At 39.4% G+C, this 25,241-nt stretch overlaps 2 protein-coding genes across 3 annotated transcripts in view; both read right to left on the reverse strand.

Moving 5' to 3' along the window:
- Nucleotides 1–6,112: 6,112 nt before the first annotated feature.
- Nucleotides 6,113–25,241, reverse strand: part of RORB (RAR related orphan receptor B) — a 196,566-nt gene continuing 177,437 nt past the window's right edge. Inside the window, exon 10 of one of the 2 annotated variants that reach the window (XM_067744153.1) lies at nt 6,113–6,926. In XM_067744153.1, coding sequence (XP_067600254.1) covers nt 6,900–6,926 — 27 coding nt within the window. In that variant the 3' untranslated portion in view covers nt 6,113–6,899. Of the gene's footprint in view, nt 6,927–18,296; nt 21,561–25,241 lie in introns of those variants that run through there. The other variant, XM_067744151.1, reaches the window with a different exon arrangement.
- Nucleotides 12,154–12,981, reverse strand: LOC137227761 (small ribosomal subunit protein eS6-like). The gene is given in 2 exon segments (XM_067744149.1): nt 12,154–12,597; nt 12,599–12,981. Coding segments are annotated over 2 exon segments (750 nt in total). The 5' UTR covers nt 12,941–12,981; the 3' UTR covers nt 12,154–12,189.

Raw genomic sequence — 25,241 nt, forward strand, 5'->3', positions numbered from 1 at the left:
CATGTGTGAATCTGTCAGAGAGATTCACACATGGTAAAGATAAGCATCGTTTTGTGAAACTTTTTTCAGTTATTTGTATGAGCATGCGTGTGTGTATTGGTAGCAGTATCACCTGTGAAGAGAGTTTGAAAAGGGTTTGAAAGCAATTGATTTAAACTTCAATTAATGGAGGCACTCACTGAGCACAGTGAAGGATGGAAAACGAATTGAGGTAGTGGGTGAGCAAACAAAATAAACATCATGACTTTCGTTGGGAAACTTTACCGGTTTCCCCAAATAAGACTGAATTAGATGCCTCATCTCTAATTTTATTTTGCTAACGTTTTGTCGTTACTGAATATTTTGACTCATAAGGATTGCACTTCTTTTTATTTGTGTTTTCCCTAAATATCTACTTCCATTCTTCTTCTATTTTTAAGCCCATCTTTGGTGGTGGTGGGGGGGTGTTTTAAAAAACTCAGTTTGTGGTGACTCTTGATGGGGGAATTTAAACTCGTTATATTTATTGCCACAAAAAATTGTTATGTTGAATGATTTCTATAATTTTATATTTTCTTTCTATGTCATTCGATATAGCTGTCTTTTGTTCCTATTTATCTTGAGCCAGAATTTGTTAGCTAGATATTCTTGTATTTCATCTTACATCTTTTTGTTTTTTAACATCTTTATTGGAGTATAATTGCTTTACAAAGTTGTGTTAGTTGCTGCTGTATAACAAAGTGAACCAGCTATACATATACATATATCCCCATATCCCCTCCCTCTTGCGTCTCCCTCCCATCCTCCTTATCCCACCCCTCTAGGTGGTCACAAAGCACCGAGCTGATCTCCCTGTGCTATGTGGCTGCTTCCCACTAGCTAGCTATTTTACATTTGATGGTGTATATAGGTCAGTGCAGGGGACGTGGGTTCGTGCCCCAGTCTGGGAGGATCCCGCATGCCACGGAGTGGCTGGGCCCATGAGCCATGGCCACTGATCCTGTGCGTCCGGAGCCTGTGCTCCGCAACGGGAGAGGCCACAACAGTGAAAGGCCTGCGTACCACAAAAAAAAAAAAAATGTGATCATATGTATGTGGATTTTCCTCTGGGTTTTCTGTCCTGGTCCATTGATATATATTTCTGTTTTTGTGCCACTACCATACTGTCTTGATTACTGTAGCTTTGTAGTATAGTCTGAAGTCCGGGAGCCTGATTCCTCCAGCTCCATTTTTCTTTCTCAAGATTGCTTTGGCTATTCGGGGTCTTTTGTGTTTCCATACAGGTTGTGAAAATTTTTGTTCTAGTTCTGTGAAAAATGCCATTGATAGTTGGATCAGGATTGCATTGAATCTGTAGATTGCTTTGGGTAGTATAGTCATTTTCACAATGTTGATTCTTCCAATCCAAGAACATGGTATATCTCTCCATCTGTTTGTATAATCTTTAATTTCTTGCATCAGTGTCTTATAGTTTTGTGCATACAAGTCTTTTGTCTCCTTAGGTAGCAGATGACATGATAGTATACGTAGAGAATCCTAAATACTCTACCAGAAAACTACTAGAGCTAATCAATGAATTTGGTAAAGTAGCAGGATACAAAATCAATGAACAGAAATCTCTAATGCTGCATTCCTATACACTAATGATGAAAAATCTGAAAGAGAAATTAAGGAAACACTTCCATTTACTATTGCAACAAAAATAATAAAATACCTAGGAATAAACATCTTACATCTTTTATCTAGCATTTTCACTTGTCTGGAAGACTCTTTATCTCTCCTTCAATTCTATAGGACAACTTTGCTGGCTAGAATTTTTTGGTTGGCAGTTTTTCCTTTCAGCACTTTGAATATATCATGCCACTCCCCTTCTGGCTTGCAAAATTTCTGCTGAAAAATATTCTGATAGTCTTATGAGGGGTTCCCTTGCATATAACAAGTTGCTTTTCTTTTGCTGCTTTTGAGATTCCTTGTCTTTAATTTTTAACAATGTAATTATAATGTGTCTCAGAGTGGGTCTCTTTGGATTCATATTATTTGGAACTCTGAGATTTCTGGATCTAGATATCTGTTTATTTTTCTGAATAAGTTTTCTACTCCTTTCTCTCTTTTCTTTCTGGGTTCCTATAATGTGTATATTGATCAAATTTATGGTCCCATAAATTCTTTAAGCTATCTTCACTCTTTTTTTTTTTTTTTCTCTTCTGAGTGGATGAATTTCAATGTCCTGTCTTTGAGTTTCCTGATCCTTTCTTCAGCTTGAACTGTTGTTGAACCCCTCTATTGAATTTTTCAGTTCGATTATTGTATTCTTCAACTCTGTGATTTCTGTTTGGTACTGGGTTTTTTTTTGGCCTTGCTATGCGGCTTGTGGGAATCCTACTTCCCCGACCAGGGATCCAATCCAGGCCCTCAGCAGTTGAAAGTGCGAAGTCTTAACCACTAGATCACCAGGGAATTCCCTCTGTTTGGTACTTTAAAAATATTTTCTCTTCAATGAAATTCTCACTTTGTTCATGTATTGTTCTTCTGACCTCAGTGAGCATCTTAATGACCATTATTTTGAACTCTGTATCAGGTTAACCACTTATCTCTATTTCATTAAGGTCTGTTTCTGGAATTTTATCTTGTTATTTATATTCCTCTGTTTCTTCATTTTCTTCTGTATTTGTTACTATGCATTACGTAAAGCAGCCACCTCTCCCAGTCTTTTTGTTTGCTTTTATTTATTTATTTTTATATAGCAGGTTCTTTTTAGTTATTTATTTTATACATATTGGTGTATACATGTCAATCCCAATCTCCCAATTCATCCCACCACCACCCACGCCCTGCTTCTCCCCTTGGTGTCCATACGTTTGTTCTCTACATCTCTGTCTCTGTTTCTGCCCTGCAAACTGGTTCATCTGTACATTTTTCTAGGTTCCACATATATGCGTTAATATACGATACTTGTTTTTCTCTTTCTGACTTACTTCACTCTGTATGACAGTCTCTAGGTCCATCCACATCTCTACAAATGACCCAATTTCGTTCCTTTTTATGGCTGAATAACATTCCATTGTACATATGTACCACATCTTCTTTATCCATTCGTCTGTCGCTGGGCATTTAGGTTGCTTCCATGACCTGGCTATTGTAAATAGTGTTGCAGTGAACATTGGGGTGCCTGTGTCTTTTTGAATTATGATTTTCTCTGATTATATGCCCTCTCCCAGTCTTGAAAGAATGATCTCATGTAGGAGATGAAGCTTGTCAATCAGCCTGGCCTGAGCGCTTAGCTGTCTCTCAAAGCTTTGTGAGTGTCCAAGCCACCTTCTTTGTTCTTGGTTCCTCCCAGTAGTTGAGGGTGTGCCAAGACCTGTCAGTGTCCTAAGGGGGAGGTTGGCAGTCAGCACCTACATGCAGGTTGATTGGCAGCTGGGCCCTCAGGTAGCATCTGGGAAGTATGAAGTTGAGCACATTCCAGAGAGAAACCGGGAGATGTTCAGTTTTGCCTGTGCCCTCTGTACTTGGCTTGGGTGTATAGCTGTGTGTGTGGGGGGTGATTCTGTATCTGTTAAGAACTGCTTCTTTGTTTTCTACCATCCTGTGGGATTCTTAAATGCAAGCCCTGTTGGCTATCAGAGGCAGAAGATCCAGGGGCCCATCTCTTGGATGGCAGCTGCAAAAACTGGAGCACAGGTGTGAGTTCAAGCTCCTTCCAGGAAGATACTGGTGATCTGTGGTGGGCTAGAGCAGAAAGTGGAGGAGGCATCTTCTGGATTCCCTGGTCTCCAGGGAGGATGATGGTCAGCCCCAGTTTTTTTTTTTTTTTTTTTTTTTTTTGTGGTACGCGGGCCTCTCACCGCTGCGGCCTCTCCCGTTGCAGAGCACAGGCTCCAGACGCGCAGGCCCAGCGGCCATGGCCCACGGGCCCAGCCGCTCCACGGCATGCGGGATCCTCCCAGACTGGGGCACAAACCCGTGTCCCCTGCATCGGCAGGCGGACTCTCAACCACTGCACCACCAGGGAAGCCCTCAGCTTTTGATGTGGGTATTTTCTCATTTGCCTGATGTGTTTTGATGTGGGTATTTTCTCATTTGCCCGATGTGTAGGTGTTGCTCAGCTAGTTTATGGATTTATCTTAGAGGGAATTGCTCCACATGTACCTGTACATTTGGTATGTCCATGGGAGGAAGGGAGTTCAGTAGCCTCCTATATCACCATCTTTGACCAGAACTCCAAGTGATTTGTTTTTATGAGTCTTTTCTACTTCACTAGAGGCCAGGGAAGGGAACAGGCAGGACAGGCTGGTGTTCCAGGTGTCTTGGGCCAAGGGGCTACTTCTGCTGCCCTGAGGTTCCTGCCCTGCCAGCTATCTAACATTTTTAGATGCCTTCCATGGAAGTTTGATTTGACTCAAAGCTAAACATTCTTTTAAATATTTTATCAGTGGTTACATTAAAGCTCTTTTTAAAGAACATTCTTAAGCCTATATATCTAATCATCATATCAAAATCAAAACAATTAATTTTGATTCTGCTTTATAGGCAATGAGTTTAGTATTTTTGCTTTAAAGATGTATTCTCTGCATTTTAATCATCATTTATTATTTCTCGGGTTCTGCATTGTATTATTTGAAACAAAAACTGTTTTTTTAGTGTTAGTTTTGTAATAATAAGTGAAGTAATTATTTAAATTTATCAATTAACTTTTGTAATTATGTTTAAAGGTTTATTAAAAGCAGTATAGTTTTTTTAAGGAACCTCCATACTGTTCTCCATAATGGCTGTATCAATTTACATTCCCACCAACAGTACAAGAGTGTTCCCTTTTCCTCACACCCTCTCCAGCATTTATTGTTTCTAGATTTTTTGATGATGGCCATTCTGACTGGTGTGAGATGATATCTCATTGTAGTTTTGATTTTCATTTCTCTAATGATAATGATGTTGAGCATTCTTTCATGTGTTTGTTGGCAATCTGTATATCTTCTTTGGAGAAATGTCTATTTAGGTCTTCTGCCCATTTTTGGACTGCAGTCCCACTACTGGGCATATACCCTGAGAAAACCATAATTCAAAAAGAGTCATGTACCAAAATTTTCATTGCAGCTCTATTTACAATAGCCAGGACATGGAAGCAACCTAAGTGTCCATCAACAGATGAATGGATAAAGAAGATGTGGCACATATATACAATGGAATATTACTCAGCCATAAAAAGAAATGAAATTGAGTTATTTGTAGTGAGGTAGATGGGCCTAGAGTCTGTCATACAGAGTGAAGTAAGTCAGAAAGAGAAAAACAAATACCATATGCTAACACATATATATGGAATCTAAGAAAAAAAAACAACAACAAAAAATGTCATGAAGAACCTAGGGGCTAGATGGGAATAAAGACGCAGACCTACTAAAGCATGGACTTGAGGATATGGGGAGGGGGAAGGGTAAGCTGGGACAAAGTGAGAGAGTGGTATGGACATATATACACTACCAAACGTAAAATAGCTAGCTAGTGGGAAGCAGCCGCATAGCACAGGGAGATCAGCTAGGTGGTTTGTGACCACCTAGAGGGGTGGGGTATGGAAGGTGGGAGGGAGGGAGACACAAGAGGGAAGAGATATGGGAGCATATGTATATGTATAACTGATTCACTTTGTTATAAAGCAGAAACTAACACACCATTGTAAAGCAATTATACTCCAAAAAAGATGTTAAAAAAAAAAAAAAGCAGTATAGTATAAAGGCTAAGAGTGTGAAATTTGGAGCCAGAATGCCTGGGTTCAAATTCTGGTGCCACCTCTTGTTGGCTGTACAGTTTTGAGCAGGAAAGTGAACTTCTCTACGTCTCATCTTCCTCACTGGAAATGGGGAATAATAATAGTAGTAACTTCACTGATTTTCACAAAAAGATTTAAATGAACTACTATAAGCACCCAGGAGAGTGCCTAGCATATAGTAAGCACTATTAACTCTTATTATTTTCTTTTGTTGTGTTTGGCTCATCTTTCAGTGTTTTGGTAAACGTCTTAGAAAAGTCTCTTCTTCTTTATCCAGGAAAGGTGTATAGATACTATTCTCTTGTAATTTTGCATATTTGAATATGATTTTTTTTTGCATCTTCACATAGGAACAAGAAATTGGTGGAGTGTAGGATTCTTGGATAATAAATTTTAGATTTTTTCCCTGAACGCTGGTAAATAGCATCTTATTGTCTTCTAGCACTGATGGTTGCAAAAGTCAATGTAATTTCTGTGTCTCGAAGGTGCATTGTTTTATCTTCTTGGATTAATTAATCAATTCAGTAAATATTTCTTGTGCTGATTCTAGGTATAAGATACAGTTCTTTGCTTTATTGGATTATTGTCTTCTCCCCACCCCTACCCCAATTAGGTTGTCAGCTTCATAAGGTTTGGTTCACATGTGTCCCAGTGGTCATTTTGGTCAAATACGAAGCTGAGCAGATGCTTCCTTTGTTGTCTTGGCAAGAGTCTCCAGACTGGGAAATCTGAGGGGCACATTTAATTCCAGCTGAAGGCAGGATTATGAGTTGATGATTTACTGTGAGACCCAAGCTTTACTACAGGCACCATTCAGAATGAGAAGCTTGGGGATTTTCATTCATCAGACATAAGAACCAGGAGCCAGGAGGTGAATTATAGACCAAAGCTGTTTCACCAGCTGGTGAGACCTTGCAATTCAGTTCCATTGCAGGTAGAGCTGTGCTCATTAACAGGGCAGTCAGGCAAGCTAGTATAGAGCTTGCCACGGCCTTTGCCTACAAGGGCACTACCTCCCCACAAGGCAGGGGGAGGCTTGGAGGAAGTACCCTCTGGTTCCTCCTAGGTTGAGTTCCATGGATCATTTCCCAATTAGGGACGTGGAGAGCCTCAGAAAGTCTCTTGCTTCATGCTCATCACATGTGTTCAGGTGTCAGAGCTCCTGGGAGTCATGTTGCTCCTTACAGAAAAAGAATACATTATTATCAGATATTAAGATGAGTCATAAAATAATTTAATAAGCAAATTTTCTTTTAAATATTATTTCCTCAGTTATTAAGTTCCAGTATAAACTTAATATTGGGTAGGGCTTTCTTGTTTTATGAGCTCTAGATGAAGCACACAACTCCATGCTCCATCTAACATCTAGCTAAAGAAATCTAAGCATCATCTGAATATTTCTGTGAGTTTCTGGGTATTTGAATCCTCAAGGTCACATAAACCATTTTGAGGTTGACTTTACTGAAAATGAGGAGTCTGTGGGTGGGGGGGACATGGTGGAGGTGGTGGTGCCGTAAGTTCACCAAGCAGAAAACAATCTAAAGCCATACGTTTACCATCCCTGTTCCTAAAATCCTGCCACTGAGACTTCCTCATGGATCCTTTGGCCCATCTGCACCTAAGTTTCATGATCTCATTGGCTCCTTTCTTGGTGTCTTCCCCCCGTTTCCCCATATACTTCCTTCCTCTTGGAGAGCCTTCGGAACTTTGAATTCTTCTCCCAAACTTGTAAATCCAAAACTCTTACGTCTCAATAGAATGGAGAGTTTTCTACTTAACAGAAATTGTCTTCCAGAGCAGGTAGTTGCAATTAGAATAAATAACATATTTTTTCCTAGTACATCAATGTAGATGAGTGGCAACCAGTCCCAATGTTTAAAAAAGACTTACAAGGAAAACCCAGCTTGTGGATGACCAGTTCCATGAGGGCATAGTCATAGCAACACCGAGTTAAAGATATGCTTTTCAGAAAGCTTTTCAGGCAGGATTCCAGAGCCTTCATAACTAGCCTACTTTTACCCTTTCTCCATTGATTTTTCATCATTGTTCACCATGTACTCAGTCATGGAAGGAGCCAGGCTGGTAAAATATGAGTAAAGAGCAAAACTGGAGAAAACATGTCCTAAAAGGAACAATTTTTCCATACGAGAATGTGGGAATATTATTGCCAGATCTTCTATTTTTTTTTAATAAAAGAATCTGGAGAGTCCAGTTTTATATGGAATTTCCTAATTAAGTATAAGCCAAAAAAACATGTCTGAGGGTAATATTTGGAATGCAGCTGCCAGTTGCTTCATATTCTAGCCTTCTCTCTCTCTCTCTCCCTCTCTCTGTCTCTCTTTGTATATGCTTCTTCCACTACTAGAAATACTCTTTATTAGGAAGAACATCTTGTCATCCTTCAGGGCTCATTTCAAATGGCACTGTTTCTCTAAGTTTCCCCATTTTGCTCCCACAGCTATTTCCAAGTAGATTTAATTGCACCCCCTTTACAGGTACCAGAATCCTCTCTCTAAACACCTCTTGTGATGTGTGTCACTGCCTTCGTTTGCTGGTCTGCCACCCTTGCTACACTATGAAAAACCTCAGGGACAGGGACCATGTTAGCCATCTTTTTATCCTTTGGATCTGGTATAATACTTAGCACATAAGTATTAATGTTTGTTGAATGGATGAGGGAAAGAGACATGATTTTGGGATGTGGGGCCTGAGCTCAGCTCTCTTTTCTGCTTTCCCTCTCAGATTTTTCTTTTACACTTGATCACAATCCCTTGCCTTTAGAAATTGTTATCCCTGACCTTTGGGGACAAACAGAAAAGTAGCTAATACAATCTTTGTGAAAAACTAATGGAAAAAACTAGTGTGAAAAAATTTACTGGTTGTTTTAAGCAAACATCTGGGCTCTTTCTTTGAAGAGTCTATTTTTAAAAAGTATTTTACTGCACAGTCAATTGAGGGCAGTTGGGCGGGCAGGTGAAGGTGTGAGTGAGGTAAAAGCTGGAAGTTGGATGGAACTGTCTAGATAGCATCTGGGACTCCTCTCTGGAATGGGAATTAGAAAGAGCAATCTGACTGCTACCTTGAACCTGTCCAGATAAGAGCTTTAAATTTTGCTAAGGAATACTTCCCACAGAATGGTGCCAGTTAGCTACCTGAGAGTTGAGTCTCCACAGGTTCACATAAAATTACTTTTAAGAATTTAATTCCTAATTTCAGGGAGGAACAGTGCTTTGGAAAGGAGAATTTAGAGAGACCTCCCCTTTTTTATTATCCTGAAACAATTAGTTTTAACTTAAAAAATCAATAAAGATGAAGATTTTCTTTCAGTTGGATGATGTAGAATTAAGATGTGTGCCAAATGGTTATTTGGGGGGAGGGGATTATTTTAATAGCTAATCTTTTTTATGAATTTTTCTTCCAAAAACTAGAAACACCTAGGGCTCAATGGCTTTAAGCACCAGACACCCCTCCCCTCCAAAAAAAAAAAAAAAAATCAAGTTTCTACACGTGTCATGTTTTTATCTAATCATCTGTCTGGTTGTGCACAGGGAATTTCACTGCATAATGAACAAGAATTCCCTGACCAATGATGTGGATGTGGGATTTGAAGTTTCTGCAGACTGAAGGTCATCAGAGTTACTATTTATTTGGGGAAAGTCGTTCCCGACTTTGCTTTCCCCACTAACCTACCCCTAACACTTAATCAGCTCCATCCCACCTTAAAATGTTTTACCTTTCCAAAGGGGAAAGAGCACATGGCATTTTACCTGAACATGTTAGAGAACTGCAGGGCTTTAGGCTTGTTTGTAGAGTGTGGCAAGGATGGGAAGTATGCAGAAAGAAGTTGTTAACAAATTCTCAGTGATACTACATGGTAGCTTGGTATGGATCATAGCTCCAGTAAAACTTCCCTGCCATTTGGCAAATCCCTTCTGCTGCTACTTGGAGCTATAAAGTGATTATATTCTCCATCCTCCTGGTTAAATATTTTTAGCTGGCTATGAGAACGTGTTGTAAATTCTCTTATTTCATGTTTAATACATAAGTGGGTCATTGGACCCTGGGAAAAGTGCATGGAAGGATGAAGGTATGTTTGGGATTGCAGCCACATTTGAATCCCAGAATTCCCACTTAATCCATTTACCTCTCAGATGCCTCTTACAGCTTTCTTCAAATGACTTTCTCTCTTCTCTGTGCCCTGTTATTTTCTGATGCTACTTTGACCCCTTTTCTTTGCATTAGGAACAAACTGTGTGACTTGTCTTCATAAATACAGATGTTCGAGGAATACCTTCATTTTCTTGAAATCAATTTAGTGTCATCATCTCATTGAATAGGTGGGAAATTACAAAATATCACTGGAATGCACACTATATAAGAGGAGGAGGTGTGTCTATTTGTGCATTCTTTTTTCTCTAATTGGGAACTGTCAGTAACAAACCTGCTTCACCATACCTGCATCATCATCATCATCATAGTGGTAGTAGTAGTAGTTGTAATAGTAATAGGAATAATAATTAAAACCCCTACATTTTAAAACATAAGTGTCTGTAAAAGCCATGTTCTAAATGCAGATATGACTGACATCACTGATATATGCAGGATGTCCGATTGATTCTCTTGTCACTGATTTGTGTTATTGGTTGTTCCGATGAGGTTCTTCAAGTGAACAACACTTGTCTTTATGAGCGGATTACATTGTGGGGAATGTTTGGGTAACAGATAATTTTCGATGTGCAAAAAAGAAGCCTGGGAGTGACGAGTGAACGATATATCTGTTTTATCTAAGGTGTTGATATGCCAAAATAGGTCTAGACATACACTTGCTCTACTTAGTCTTAATAAGCAGAGCTAGCTATAACTGGGGATAAAAGATAAGAGAAGGAAGATTTTTGTCTCACCATTAAGAAATTAATAAAATAATTAACATTGTAAAACAGAAAACAAAAAACACCAGAATGGGCTATGATGGGTGATAATGAGTTCAAGAGTAGAATTAAATAGAGAATAAGTGACCACCTGTATGAACACTGTGTAATTTTTTTTGTAGCTAGTGTAACAGTTGTCATAAAGTTTATCTTTTCTAGTTATTTGTATTAGTTTTCACCCTTTTGTATACCCATCTTTCTTGGACCTAGAGCATAGATTCCGTAAGGGCAGAGTCTATATCTGTCCAACTTCACAACTGTATTCCCAGTACATAGTGTCTGGCATGTATTAGTGGAAATAAGTATTTGTTGATAAATGTTTGTTGCAGTATCTGATAGGAAATCAGATTAGAGATTTTCTTGGACTCCTTTCACATTTGTGTCAGGACTGCTAAGTGTTTCCCAACCTGGTTTCCCTTTCCCATGGGCACGCAAGTGGACTACATTTCCCATAACCTTTACTGTTATGTGGTTCTGTGGGATTAATTCCGACTCATGGAATGTGGGTAGGCCTGGCCCATCCAAACCTACCGTGTAATCCTGCAAGCTCTCTCTTGTTTCCCTCATCTCTGGCCACATGCAAAGTATCCAGTGACTAAGATGACATCTGGCCCACTGTTATGACTGCGGCAACAGGAACACATGGTCACAGATATAATGGGTTCCATCTCCTAGAAAGTAGTACCTTCTCTAAAATTTCTTACTTGTGCAGTGATATAGCTTAAGAATTAATCAGTTCTCCAGATCTCTTCTTTTTGACTGAGAGTTTGTCATCTGATGTAACCAGACTGGGAGATTTGAGAGGGACATGGCAAGTCCAGGCTTTTTAGCCACTCAGGCTCCTTCTCTTATTGCTTTTGGTTAAATCTTTGGAGAAAGGAAGGGAAAGAGCATTTTTCCAATGCCCTTTGCCAGTGGGCTACCATTTCCCCTCTCATTTCTTACGGTAAAAAGCATGTCTATATCTGGTGCCTCTGCTGGAGGATGATTTGCTCAAGGGCAAAACCAGTAAGATGACAGGGAATAGATAGTAGGGAAGCTAAAATTACAGAAGGAGAATGGACCCCAATACATAGTTGCCACATTTGTTGAATGCTTGCACTATGCCATGCCCTACTCCACGAACTTGGGAGATTTAAGATCTGTGAGGCATCGCCATCGACAATTCTGTAGTCTCTTAGAATAATCTTTATTCAACCACTTAAGCTTAGCAAGTTCAAGTTTGGAAAACAGAGAAAACTTCTATAGTATGGTGGCTTGGTAACCTGAGGCACCTTCCTACCAAGATGGCATTAGAGGGTTTGCTTCACTTCTACCTCATCTTTATTTTGGTCAAGGAGCTGCTGCCACTGGAGTATGAGGCCAAACCCTGGCTACTCCTTTGATACCTGAAATGCCTCATGCACATGAGCCTAGTGTGATTATGGGAACATGTTACCAGTTCTTACAATTTTTTTTTTTTTTTTTTTTTTTTTGTGATGTCTGATCTTATTTATTTGTTACTCTAAAAACATCTCATTTTTGACTGGACTCAGACTTAGAAGTAGAAGCTCTCAGAGAGGACAGCCTCCGTCTCTTGGCAATCTGTTCCTGGCGTTTTACTTTGGCCTCCTTCATTCTCTTGGCCAAAAGTTTAGCATATTCTGCAGCCTCTTCCTTATTTTTCTTAGTACGCTGTTTCTTCAGAGCAATTCGCCGACGTTTGTGTTGCAGAACACGTGGAGTAACAAGACGCTGAATCTTGGGTGCTTTGGTCCTAGGTTTCTTACCTTCTTTGTTTAGGGGCTTTCTCACAACATACTGGCGGACATCATCTTCTTTAGAGAGATTGAAAAGTTTGCGGATTCTGCTAGCTCTTTTGGGCCCCAGGCGACGAGGCACAGTAGTATCAGTGAGTCCAGGAATATCCTTCTCCCCTTTTTTTTACAATGACCAAATTGAGAACGCTCAGATTGGCATCCACAATGCAGCCCCGTACAGATTTGCGCTTTCTTTCTCCAGTCCTCCTTGGTCTGTAACAGGAATGCCCCTTACTCAGTAGCAGGCGGACTCGGCCATGGGTCAAGACACCCTGCTTCATGGGGAAACCCTGTTTGTCGTTCCCACCACTGATTCGGACCACATAACCCTTCCATTCTTCACCCAGAGCGTCAGCAGCAACTTCTGTGGCCATACGCTTCTCATAAAAGGTTCGAAGTTCTCGTTCACCGTCCACTTCAATGAGTTTCTGGCAGCCAGTGGCCGGGAAAGAGATGTTCAGCTTCATTCTGAAGCTGCCGACCGCCTCCGAGGCGCCACGAAAAAGAGCCCAGTTCTTACTCTTAAATAAAGAAGAGGATCTATGAATGAAACAAAGCTTTGTGCACAAAAAGGGCTTAATTCGTAATTTTGGTAGCACTATCAAAGGTTAATAATTGTCATCTTACATGGTTCAACCTAAATGTAAAAAATGTAAAAAATTTCACCTTGAGTTTCAGTGCTGCTTAAATCTAGGTTTCTGATAAAAGTTTAGATGATTTTATAGTAAAGAGTTCTATGACCTATTGGTGACAATTGACATGAGCCTGGGATAGGTTGTGTTGATGTACTTGATGTCTCTGGTCACTTGAAGACCATCTTAGAAACCAAGGGACACAAGTGGTGCTCTAACAGAAACATCAGTGCAGTTCTGTTCCAGGTCCACAGGGGATCCGGACGTTTTGAGCTGAGAAGTTGCTTGAAACATACGTACTGCAAGGGTTTCTACTGGTTCCAAAGACTAAAGTTGGGAGAGACTCTACAGAAAGCTTTCTGATGCTCATCCTGTCATATGAGCCAGTGGTTTTAGTTTTAAAATCATTAAATCTTGCTTTAAACTACTTTTCTTAGAACATCTCAGCTCTAGGAACCTCAACCTGCAACAACTACCAAGCACCTGAAAAATTACCATCACCTCTTAGAACTGCTTTTTTTTAAAAACATCACTGTGAGTCTGTGATTATCTTCAATCGCTTCTGACTACAGCTCAGATAAGACTCAGAGCATTCGTATGTTGGTGAGCATTGATTCTGGTGTTGGAGCAGCTTGGTGATGATTTGTTTAAAAAAAATCAGATCTAGAGACTTAATCATGAATTATTATCTGAAAACTTTCATGTATTTCAAACCTGCTGTAACTTACTTCAACAGCAGAGGAGTTGCTTATGATTCTTCTAGCAGGGCCTTTGTTTTGTGAAAGTTCTAGGAAAGGAGGGCTATTAGCTTTATTTTACTTATTATCTTTGAGAGTGTTGCTCTCATTTTAATTCCAACTTTGTAAGCTCTTTGGCTAGAATGAAGCCTGGGTCTTTTCTCAATGAGCATTTCTAACTCAGGCCAAGTCCATGAGGACACAAGAATTTCCAGAAAAAAATTACCCAGTATTTACTAGAAAAAGGGCAACTCTGTAAGTTGGAACCCATGGAATAATGTTTTCAAAGCCAAATCTATCTTCTTCACAGCCTCCTTGTTTCCTGTGTAAGAAAAAGAAAACGAGGCAAGACTTTTTCTTTTCCTTCTTTTAATTTTGTTCAGCATTAAAGGAGGGAACTTCATAAACATTGATTGTCATTTACAGAAAACATTCAGAAATCATGTGTGCATTATCAGGGAATGCTAACAGTATTCAACTAATAATTTACAGGACATAAAATAAGGACAAAAACCTATTACATTCTAAAGTAATATAAAATTCTGTTTTTAATTGTTAGGGAGTGCTGTTTTATTCTAGCATATTTATAATAAAAAAACTCAATGCTTACTTCCTAAATGACTCAGGCTGCAGTTTTACTCACGTACACAGAAATTAGGCCTTACATGTTAAACAAGGAGAGAGAGATCAGAAAATTGTAGATTTTAAAACTATATATGTCACTGGGTTTATTTGTAGTTTGCCTTTTGCCTCTATAGGCCAATAATAATACATGTAATAATGTAATTAAGCTCCAGAAAAATCAAAGACTATAGGAGGCATTATTCCTTTAAAAAAGAATAATTATTATGCTTTTTAGAGTGCATACTTTTATTTTACATACGTCTGGCAATGCACCTGGTGCGCGTTGCCAGCAATGACGTGCATGCTAGTAAGAGACACAAGCTGCACATTCAAGGTGCAGTAGTGGTCGGTAGGTACAGCTAAGCCCCTAACAGCACATGGTTTCAACGCTGGAGGATGCAGCGCTGCTCTCCACTTTACACGCGTAAGCTGGAGCTAAGGTAAAAACATTAAATCTCTGAATGTTGGAAGTATATGAAAATCATTTCTCTCAACCCTAAAAGCAAGGAATTATTGTCAGGGATTTCAAAAATACTGGAAAGTCTCATTTAAATCTAAATATCTTTTTTTTAAATTATAAATCGGTCATCATAAAATACTAGCCTTTTAAACTCGTATTTGGGATGCAGGAAAAGCATCAGGTTCATCAGACTTGCTCCTGCCTGTGTTGTTACAGCTCATGACACCTTCAATTTTCCTCCCTCTCAGTCTCTCCCCAACCCTCCCCCAGGTTCTTGACAACATTTATTTGGTAAAGGTCAGTTATGGCTTCAGCGAATGAGTGGTCTGACCTTGGGGTTATTAATACGAAATAAATGTGTACAAAAATATTTTGTTCATCAGAAAGCAGAGTTTGTTTTCCTTAAGCAATTCCATGCAGAAAGGATATGGACTAAGCCATTTGCTACGAGGAAAGAGGACTTAGGCAACATTTTTTTTTAAACTTTCCTTTTTCATGTTGTCTAGTTCAGATAGAGTTTGCAGGTCTTAGGCCAATCTTCAATACAGATTCTTTGGAGCAGATTTAATTGACAGCCCTGTCCCTTTCTCAGCTGTCTTATAAAAAGAAGTGTACACTTAACACCAATGACCAGTCAAGATGCTTAAACTGTTACAACCAGTTTCTGAGAAGTACGTAACACGCAGAAAGGAAGCAAGTACATATTCGCTCTTTGTTGGTTTTTCCCCCTCTAAAAAAATCGTTACAAAGTCTTATGCTTAAACAGAGACATAGAAAAATCAGTGTATTCACTGTCTCTGGTTATTTACAGAAAAAATTACAGAGACAGCATACATTGTATTAGACCTTCCACAAGCATATATTAAAAGTAATTACATTTGAAAAAATATTTTTATTTTTCCTCTACATTTCTACAATACATACTCAGTTTTCTATAGATGTAGTTTTCATTCCTGTGTGTGTGTGTTAATCAGATGAAGCAGACAGTACTGTGCTTGGAGATGGGATCTGGAGCTTCTCAGACATACCTAGTGTGTGTCTGCATCTGGTCGTGACCCAGGCGGGCAAATGCCCTCCAGCCGCTGCCCAAAGAGCATGGTTTAATAGAAGGATCATGCTGCCCAGCGGGGATGCACATTCCCTGGCTTCCCTCAGCTGGGCTTATTCAATGCCGGTAAACTTGTGCTTTATTTTTGGCCATAAGAACAATCACTGAGCTGCTCTGTCTGATCCACTGGAGGTTGTGCTTACAGTCATGCAGGAGGCAAAGATTACTATGGCCGGTTCACTTTGGAGGAATTTCAGCAGCTTGGGAAAAAAGTGCACCAACAGACAACCCCCATCCACTGCAAAGGGGTCCATGGTCCCGCACTTCATAAAAATGGAGGACTATGCTATTGTGATTATTGAATGAATTCTTTAGCTACAACCAAGGGAAAAGTAAGAACTCGTAGATAATGAAGCCACACATCTAAAGAAACACACTGAGACTCAAAAGCATAAAAATTGTGCATTGGACTTTCTGAAGAAAAGTGGCAAGAAATCTGACCACCTGGCTCCATGAAGCTGGGAGTTTGGGCAAAACGGATGGAAGTGTCTTTTATAAGCCATCATTAAATTATTTTCATTTTTAGACTGTTTGCCATTTTTAAAGCTGACCTCTTACTATATATTCTAGCAGTGATAGTCAAATATGAAAACGAAATTGAGAATCAGAAGAGCAAGATCTCCTGACCCCTAACCCCCGACTGATATCATCCAGAGTTTTATCTGGACAGACTTGCTCCAGCCAAACAGGCCCCTAGATTGGATTTTGCTTTAAACCAGGGGTTGCAAATCGTGGACCGCCTTCTGCCCAGAGACATATTTGTTTGGTCTGCACTAAGCTCTGAATCAACTGACATTTACAACTCAAGAGACTGCATAAGATTTAGAAACTTTAGCAATACTTCAGCTTTAACTGACTGTTGGATGCCCCTTTTCATTGGGGCATTTCCTTGCTAGCTTGCCACCGGTCTGCTAGTGGCAAGCTCATTTGCATCAACTCCCTGGCCCTTTTAGACTTTGGAATTTTTAACCTTTGCTTTAAATGAACATGTACCTCTGGTGTCCTGAGACACTCCCCTACTACCAACCCCAAATGGTTGTCAACTCTTGTCTAAAGACCCATGTGGTTTCCCATATCAGGTTGCTGCTTGCACTAGTAGTTGGGAACAGAAAATCAAATACCACTTCACCTAAAGCAGATGGTGAGCTTTTCTTTCTGTTTAGAGGGACTTTGTACAAAGTTTGACTACAGATGCACACTTCAAAGTTATTGCTGTTCTCTTGAACGGTGGTTCTGTCTGGGCACAGACATCCTTGCCTGAATTTCCTGTCAATCGTCGTAACCCACTGGAAACTAAAGTTTACAGAGAAAAAAGAATCGTGAAAAAGTTATTTCTTCTAATTTCCAATAGCAGTAGAATTCTTCCTTGCTTCTATAATAAATGGAAACAAAGAACATGGAACAAAACTGACATCATTTGCAGCTGACTGATGTTTTTGAAAAAAGCTGTTAAGTTGCGTCCTTGGGACACAAGAATTGCTTTTGCAGTCAAGTCTGGTACCCATGGGACTGTAGAAAGTGAGCCTGAGTTGACTATCCATGTGCGAGGTTTCCTCCAAGCAGTTGAGCTTGACTGCTATGAAGTTATGTGTTAAACAGGCAGCTACGATAGGAAATGAACTGATGCCTCCCTGGCACCTACTGTTAATATCCAGAGTCTCTTAGATTCTATCAAAGAAGTCTACCCAAGAGACCACTATATTCTCTGTTTTCACCTACTCAGTGGTCCTTTAGTCCAGAGCCCTGAAGACACTATTAAAACAAGGGAAATCCAGAAAGGGTATGTTTGTCGAATACATCTCCACCCTCAGCTTTCAGTCTTTGGGGATAAAAGAGCTGCAGAAAAAGGAATACAAAGAGGACCTGAGTCATGGAGAGTTGGGGCAGATGTGAGATGTTAAGCCAGATGTGGAATCCCTTATTCTCCTATATTGCCTCCGAAATTTGCCTTTCTCTTTACAGACCACAGGTCACCTCCGTTGTCAGGTTCATCGAATGCTACTGAGATGGCTTGCTCAGGACTTGTATAGGAAGCTTGGGTTCTCTGGGAGATACATATTCCTATAGATGGGGCAGCTGGATCATTTGGCTCTCAGCAGATTTTAGAAAATGAGACTAAATTATTCCTACTCATGAGCAACTTTTCAGCAAGTCCAAATAGTGAAAGTAAATTCAGCTTACAACATGAAGTTACTGCTCGTTGGTCTGAAAGCCTTGTCAGAGAGGTTCTCTTACTGGCATATTTAATTTATGCCATTTACATTTTGTTGTCATTTTCCTGTTTTTTTTTTTTTTTCCTTCCTTCTTGGTGTACTTTTTTTTTTTCTTCTTTTTTTCTTTTTTAAAAAAACAAAACATCCCTGAGTGAATACAGTGCAACATCTGCATCAAGCAGTGATTGTCATTTACGAAGTTTGAAGTGAAAAGTACAGATCCTGGGTCCTTTCTTCCAGTGCACATTTTATCATGAATGTGTTGCAACCACTCATGAGTCTTCATGGGGCAGGGACAAAGATTGCATGTGGTAAAGAAAGTTGTTCTTAACTGAAATTTCAAAATACCTCGAGATGCAGCAAGGAGATGTTCAAAGGGCAGCTTTTAAAGGTGCTTTGTTACCACTGAAAACATGACTTGGCTCTCTTTCAAGGGACAGATTTGGCAACTGTGGCGAAAAATGGAAATCTCTTTTCTCAACTGAACGGGGCTGAGTGTGTACTGGTTTCCACTATTTTGTTCTGGTTCAGTTGCTAGCTGTTTCCTGTCCCCTAGCTTCAAAAGGTTCATGCCGTCCCAGTGAAATGCTTGCACTAGTGGAAACGACACAAATTCAAATCCAGTACCTCCTGAGGCAAATGTGGGGAACAATCTTTTTCCTATATCACCCATGGGACAGGGGAGGAGAAATTCTCAGCCACTTCATCAATTGAGCCAATTTAAATCCTCTAAGGTAAACTGGAGGAAACAAATGGTTCCCTTTGCAACTGAGCAGGAATTACAGGCTGACAATTGGAAACACTAAGCCAACAGAACAATGAAAACAAAGTTTGACATAAGTTCAAAGCTCAAAGGGAAACACCAAGTAGACACATTAAGCATCGCCTATCACAAGCCAATCATAAAACATACATTGCATTTGGAAACGGTTTGGTTTAATTGAGTGCCTTCCATTACCCTGTTTTCCTAGCAATCAGTAAAGTAATCTTTCCATTAGAAGGAAATATGACTCTTGGAATTAATTCTTTATACAAAGAGCTAGCAGGAGTGACATTTACACCAAAAAGAATTGAGTCCCTGTAGCAGCATAATAAGCAGTCTACAGCTGTCTTCTTAGACACTGAAGGTAATTTGGTTCAATGTAGTTAAATTAATTGAATATAACGGTAGTTGAGAAAGAGATTCATTATTTTAAAGCCTTTCTGTTTTTCCCTATTGGTTAGGAATTCATCAATCATGATGTGGGCAACGACTCTGTTTTCTAAAAGCAAAGACTAACACTACTGTTTGATCATCAGTTTGCAGTTCTGTGGCATCATGGAGATGGCTCTCAACCATCTAACTTCAGGAGAGCATAAGAGATAAAAAAAAAAAAAAAATCAAAAGTTTCCACTGATGGAAACTTCACAAAGCAGGTGTGCATTTGTGTGTGTGTGTGTTGGACAAGGAGAAAAGGGCAGGTCTTCATGAGTTGATGGCCAGGCTACACTTATAGGAGATCATAATTTTCATTGTCTTATACAGTAAGCGCTTCTCTAGCTCCCTTTTAAAAAGTCTTATTTTGGATCAAATGAGACCAAAGGCATAAGGCCTCCAGAACATAGGCAGAACAAACTCCCTGGAATTTATGCTTTTCTGGTGATCGCTGTGATTGGTCAGCAAGTGGAGAAGTGAGGAAGTACTAGGAAATCCAAATTGTCTAATCGTGATCTCACCTCTTGCATTCTGTACTTTTAAAAGTTGCTACAAAAATAATTCCCGGCTAGATGGATGATGCAATTCCAGACGGCACAGGAAATAGTTTTGGCTTTGAGGTGTATTAGCTCTGTAGAATAACCCAGATCTTTTATTCTAATCTATCAAGGTTTTGCTTAATTTTTATAATACAGCATTGTGGAGTTGAAAAAATTAGAGACCACAGACTAGAAGGACGTAGAAAGTCCTGCCTCCCCCTTTATTGCTGCATTTTCTAACAAACTTATTCAAGAGAATGAACATAAAGAACTACTTCTTTACTTTGTATATTCTCTCTCTCCCTCTTCTTTGAAAAAAAAAAATGGTTAGAGAGAAAAATGTTTACATGAAATGGCATTAGGACCCTGGACTCTGACCTACTCTTTTCCTCTAATGTTATTAGCAAAAATTGCTGGTGGTCATAATCTACAGACTGTATTTCTCTGTTAAAGATACAATAAGCACCAAAATGAAGGTTCTTTCACAACTTGAAATCCAAAGGAAAAAAAAAACTGCTTTATGTGTCCTGGTGGAAATATCTATTGTTTGGTCAAAAAAGCCCTGGACTCCACAATGTTATCTGTGGCCTAATTCTTAAAACAGGAAAATGGCTCCAAATACTTATTTTTTTTTCCAATATGTACCATCTTGACAAGGCTTTGATGTCATTGATCGAAACAGAGTTTTTATACAGAGGTCATGCATTATATTTATTCCTTTATAGACATTTCTGAATTGGTACCATTCTGCTATTAACTATAGATGAAAACTCTGGCTGGGAAAACAAAATCCTGATTGTCTAACATAAAGGTAACATATAACACAAGGTAAATAACATAATAGTGCCTGACTGAACCTCCTTTGCTAGTAGGTATGGTATTTTAAGCCACAGTGCATGTGCATGTATAAGTAATAGTCATATATAATATTCTCAGATATTATATACTCATCACATACATGCACAGTGCTTTCCAAGACAGCTACAAATTTATACATGCATCAACTATCTAAAAACATAGAAATCGTTAAGCCTATTAAGTGGAATTTTCTTAAATTATATTTGAACAATCAACAGGAAAAGTAATCATGTAAAGTACTGCTCTGTTCTCGTATATATCTACAATAAAATTCTATAAACAGTTGTCTCCCCAAACATACCTGAATAAAATTAAAAAAAAGATAACACCCAGTGTCCTATATTTGTATATTTATGGTCATTTCAAAAACAAACAAACAAATAAAAGAGCCCCACTCAGGTGCATATTTACATTCTTCAAACTGTAGCGGTGAAAAATAATTGTATTAAGTGCAGGACATTCCTAATGTTGCAGTAGTGACATTTTCCTTAAGTCTTCATGAACACATTGCTTTTGTCTTAATGGTGCTGCATTCCATGACTATGAGACAGTTCGCTCGTCACCTTCACTTGCAGACGGTGGCACAGTCAGGATTAAAGAGCTCCTTGTATAACGGAGGAAAGAGTGTATTCACTATGTCTGGATGCGATTGCTTAAATACCTGCAGTTTCTCCCCGTGCAAGTTGCAAACTGCCGTGATGGTTGGTATCTTGGCTATTAACTGCAGAGTGGAGAGACAGGGAAGGAGACAAAGGGGGAAGCTCATTAGTGCTCTGTCTCCTGAATCAGTGTCCTTCCTGGCCTCAGATGAAGGGAACTGGCTTTGGAAAAAGATGTTCAAAAAGAAAGAAGGCTCACTTTCAGCTTCTCCTTTAGAACAAAACAAAACAAAACACCTCCCTCCCTGACTCTCTAACGAGAAAATAAAGAGAAGGAAAGAAAGCAGGACCAAGCTTCCTAATTCACTGTTCTTATATAAAGTAGGTACGGGAGGTAGTTTAGTTTAATCGTTAGGAGGGGTGCTCTCTCGGCAGGCTGACTGAGTCGGAATCCTGGTTCTAAAATAGCTAAATGGCCGTGTGGCTGTGCCATCCTCTATGTCTCAGCTTTCTCATTTGTAAAATGGGCTTATTCACAGCACGTACTTCATTGCGTTGTTGTGTAAACTGAGTGAGGAAGTTTGTATGAAAGTGTTAAGAATACTGTAGGCATGAAATACAATTGTTAGCTAATATTATTATCTATCATTTCCCATAGATTTTTTATAATGTGAATATCAGAATTTTTAGTTTTGGAAGGTGACAGTGTTAGGAAGGTGTAACCTAAATCATATGAGGTGTAATTCACAACGATCTGGACTGCTTTTCTGTCAAGGTCACTAGCTTGCCGGTAGCTCTCTAATCCTTTCCCACCGTAATGAGTAAAATGAAACCTATATTTAATCCAGGGAGAATTTGGGAAGTCACTGGCACTCAGCTTCCTTAAGGAGGTGTTTCAAAAACTCATGGGAGAATATCCACTTATAATTGTTAGGTTTTGATATATAAGTATCATGTAGAATGTAATTTTTTGAGTTTAAATACCCGGAAGACAGTGTTTTAATAATTTAAAATATCCACAGTTTGTTAAATGCTATTAGGTCTTAGGTTCTGAACAATTCTAGCTTTTGACACACATAATTTTGGAACACTTAGAATCCATCATTAAGTGTCAAAATTGCTTAAAACCAAATGTCATTGTGATCAAATTACTGTGGGAATAAGAAATGTTCTCATATAGATAATACTTTTACAAACGATAAGCTTGATAGTTCATACAGCTGACCAAGGGTACACTTGAAAGTGATGATAAAATTAAGTAAAACCCATCTAATCACCAATTAGGCCCACTGTGCTCCCTACCCTATTCAATAATAAGAAACCATTTCAGCCTTTGAAGTAAAGGAGGAAATAGATAAATAGTTACTTTGTGGCTTTTCAAAATCAGAAATTTCCACTCTTTTATTAACTTTCCTTTTAACAACTAATGACTATATAACCACACTATAAGCAACTTTAAAAATAGCATCAGGATTAGACTTGCTGACATATTCATTAAAGGGATCTAGAACACATAAAGAAGTCTGGGGTTCAGACTTTCTAGTTCCACTGCTATTTAATGATAGGGATAGAAATGAAAACAAAATCATGAAATCTTTATAGAATGGATGTTAAATTTTAGACTGAGAATCAAGACTTTCTCTCCAACATTATGAGGTATTTAAACTGGTAGCAGACACTTCTACTAGACACCAGAATTCACACAACAGTACTGTTGTTGCTTATAAACTATGGGAGAAGACAGATGAATAAAGTGACCACACAGTCAAAAGCAGACCGAAAAACTGGTGAGTGCCATGGAGGAATGATGCGAGGACAAGTGGTAGATAATAGAATGCTCTGACTGCTTCAAGCAGGCACTTCTGAGAAAGGACCATTTAAGCTGGGCTCTGAAGGGAGAGGGAGAGCTAACTAGACGCTGGGGCTGGGGGTACATAATATGTTCCAGGATCATCGGTGCTATTAGAACTGAAGGAAGTTCATTGTCGCTGGAGCCGTGGGTGAGCATGTTCAAGGATAAAGCTGGGAGGCTGCTTGGTCAGATTATGCTAGGTCTCATAGTCTCTGCTAAGGTCTTTCGTAGGGTTTTGAGAAAAATTATCAGAATCCCATTCTGAAAGATTCTCTTTGAGTCCAGGGTGGAAAGCCGTGTCTTTTCTATATTTTCATAGGTAAAGGGTGTACAAGTGTCCACTTTAACTAGAGTCCCTTGGGAAATTATTCAAGCTTTCTTAACCAGCTGGTTCACACAGAAGGCGACTGCAACAATTTCGGAACACTTCTTGCACATTACAATTCTCCCTGAAATAGCTACTGAAGGCAGAGAGACTTTGAAAGCTTTCTATAATCATCTGCAGTTGAATTGATGATGTGTGGAGCTCCTAAAACATCCAGATGCAACTCTGTAATGCTTGTCAGTCTTTGGTGTGCACAGAACCATCGGAGTGCTTCCTAAAAATGCAGATTACGGGATCCACTCCTAGGGATTCTGTTTCACGAAATCTAGGTGTGGAGCTCAGATTTCATGTTTGAAACAAATATCCTGAGGATGCTGGTGCACTGGGTCCATAGAACAGACTTTGAGAAACACTGTTTAAGAGGTTCGAATCTCATAAATTTACAACTGTTTTTCAAAGTAAATTCTTTGACGAGTAAATTCTTTATCATATTAGAAACAGTCCCGGTAATGGGGTGTCAAGTTACCTTCTTTTCAGGAGGCCGATAAAAAAGTTATCATAGGCTTCCCGGGTGGCACAGTGGTTGAGAGTCCACCTGCTGATGCAGGGGACACGGGTTCGTGCCCCGGTCCGGGAAGATCCCACATGTCGCGGAGCGGCTGGGCTCGTGAGCCATGGCCGCTGAGCCTGCGCGTCCGGAGCCTGTGCTCCGCAACGGGAGAGGCCACAACAGTGAGAGGCCCGGTACCGCAAAAAAAAAAAAAAAAAAAAAAAAAAAAGTTATCATATCAAGAGAAGGAAGGTTTCATTTGCTTGGTTCTGTTAGTTTGGTGAGAGACAAATAATGAAATTTCCTGAGTTCCCTATGAGACACAAATACTATATAAAGAGAATTAGTCTAGTGATAAAAATATGGGCTTTCAAGCCTGACTGTCTGGGTCTGACTCCCAGACTTGCTATTTACAGCTGTGTGATCTTGGGCAAGTCACTTAACCTCTCAGCTTCCTTATCTGTCATATGTCAATTATGACAGTCCCTATCTCAGAGGGTTGTTGTAAGGGTTAAATGAGTCAACACTATCTATAGAGTGCCTGGCCCATCCTGGCAATATCTGTGTTAGATGTCATGTGTCATTCCCACATAATGCTTCCCTCAAGGAGAGAAATAGTCAAGGTCATGCTTGTTCAGCCAAATAACATGGAGGGCAAGAAACCAGCTTAGCCGCTAACCAAGCACCCAAAATTGAGTCTCTGTGTATTGTGGGTTAGTGCATGGGGAGAATCAGCCATTTACTTTTATTGAAATGAAAAGCAACATCATTATCGATTTTCATTTTCTTGTAGCAATTAAAGTAAGTTGCTCATTTAGTAAACTGTGATTCATAAAGTAGAATTCTATGTATTACAATTCTTAAAGCAGTTTTCTGCTCCTTTAGAGAATGGGTGGTTGAAAAATTAAATGTATGAGGATGGCCAAAATCATTCCATAGTTCATTTATTGGAAATATTTAACCACAGGTTTGGTTTGGGAAAGTAAATATGGACTCCTGCTTCTTTCCTTCCCAAAACTAGGTTTAAGAAAGTCTGGTTCAGGATCTAGTTCCCTCTTTTAGGGGACTTCAATCCT

The sequence above is a fragment of the Pseudorca crassidens genome, chromosome 7, assembly GCF_039906515.1.
Source record: "Pseudorca crassidens isolate mPseCra1 chromosome 7, mPseCra1.hap1, whole genome shotgun sequence".
NCBI lineage: Eukaryota > Metazoa > Chordata > Mammalia > Artiodactyla > Delphinidae > Pseudorca > Pseudorca crassidens.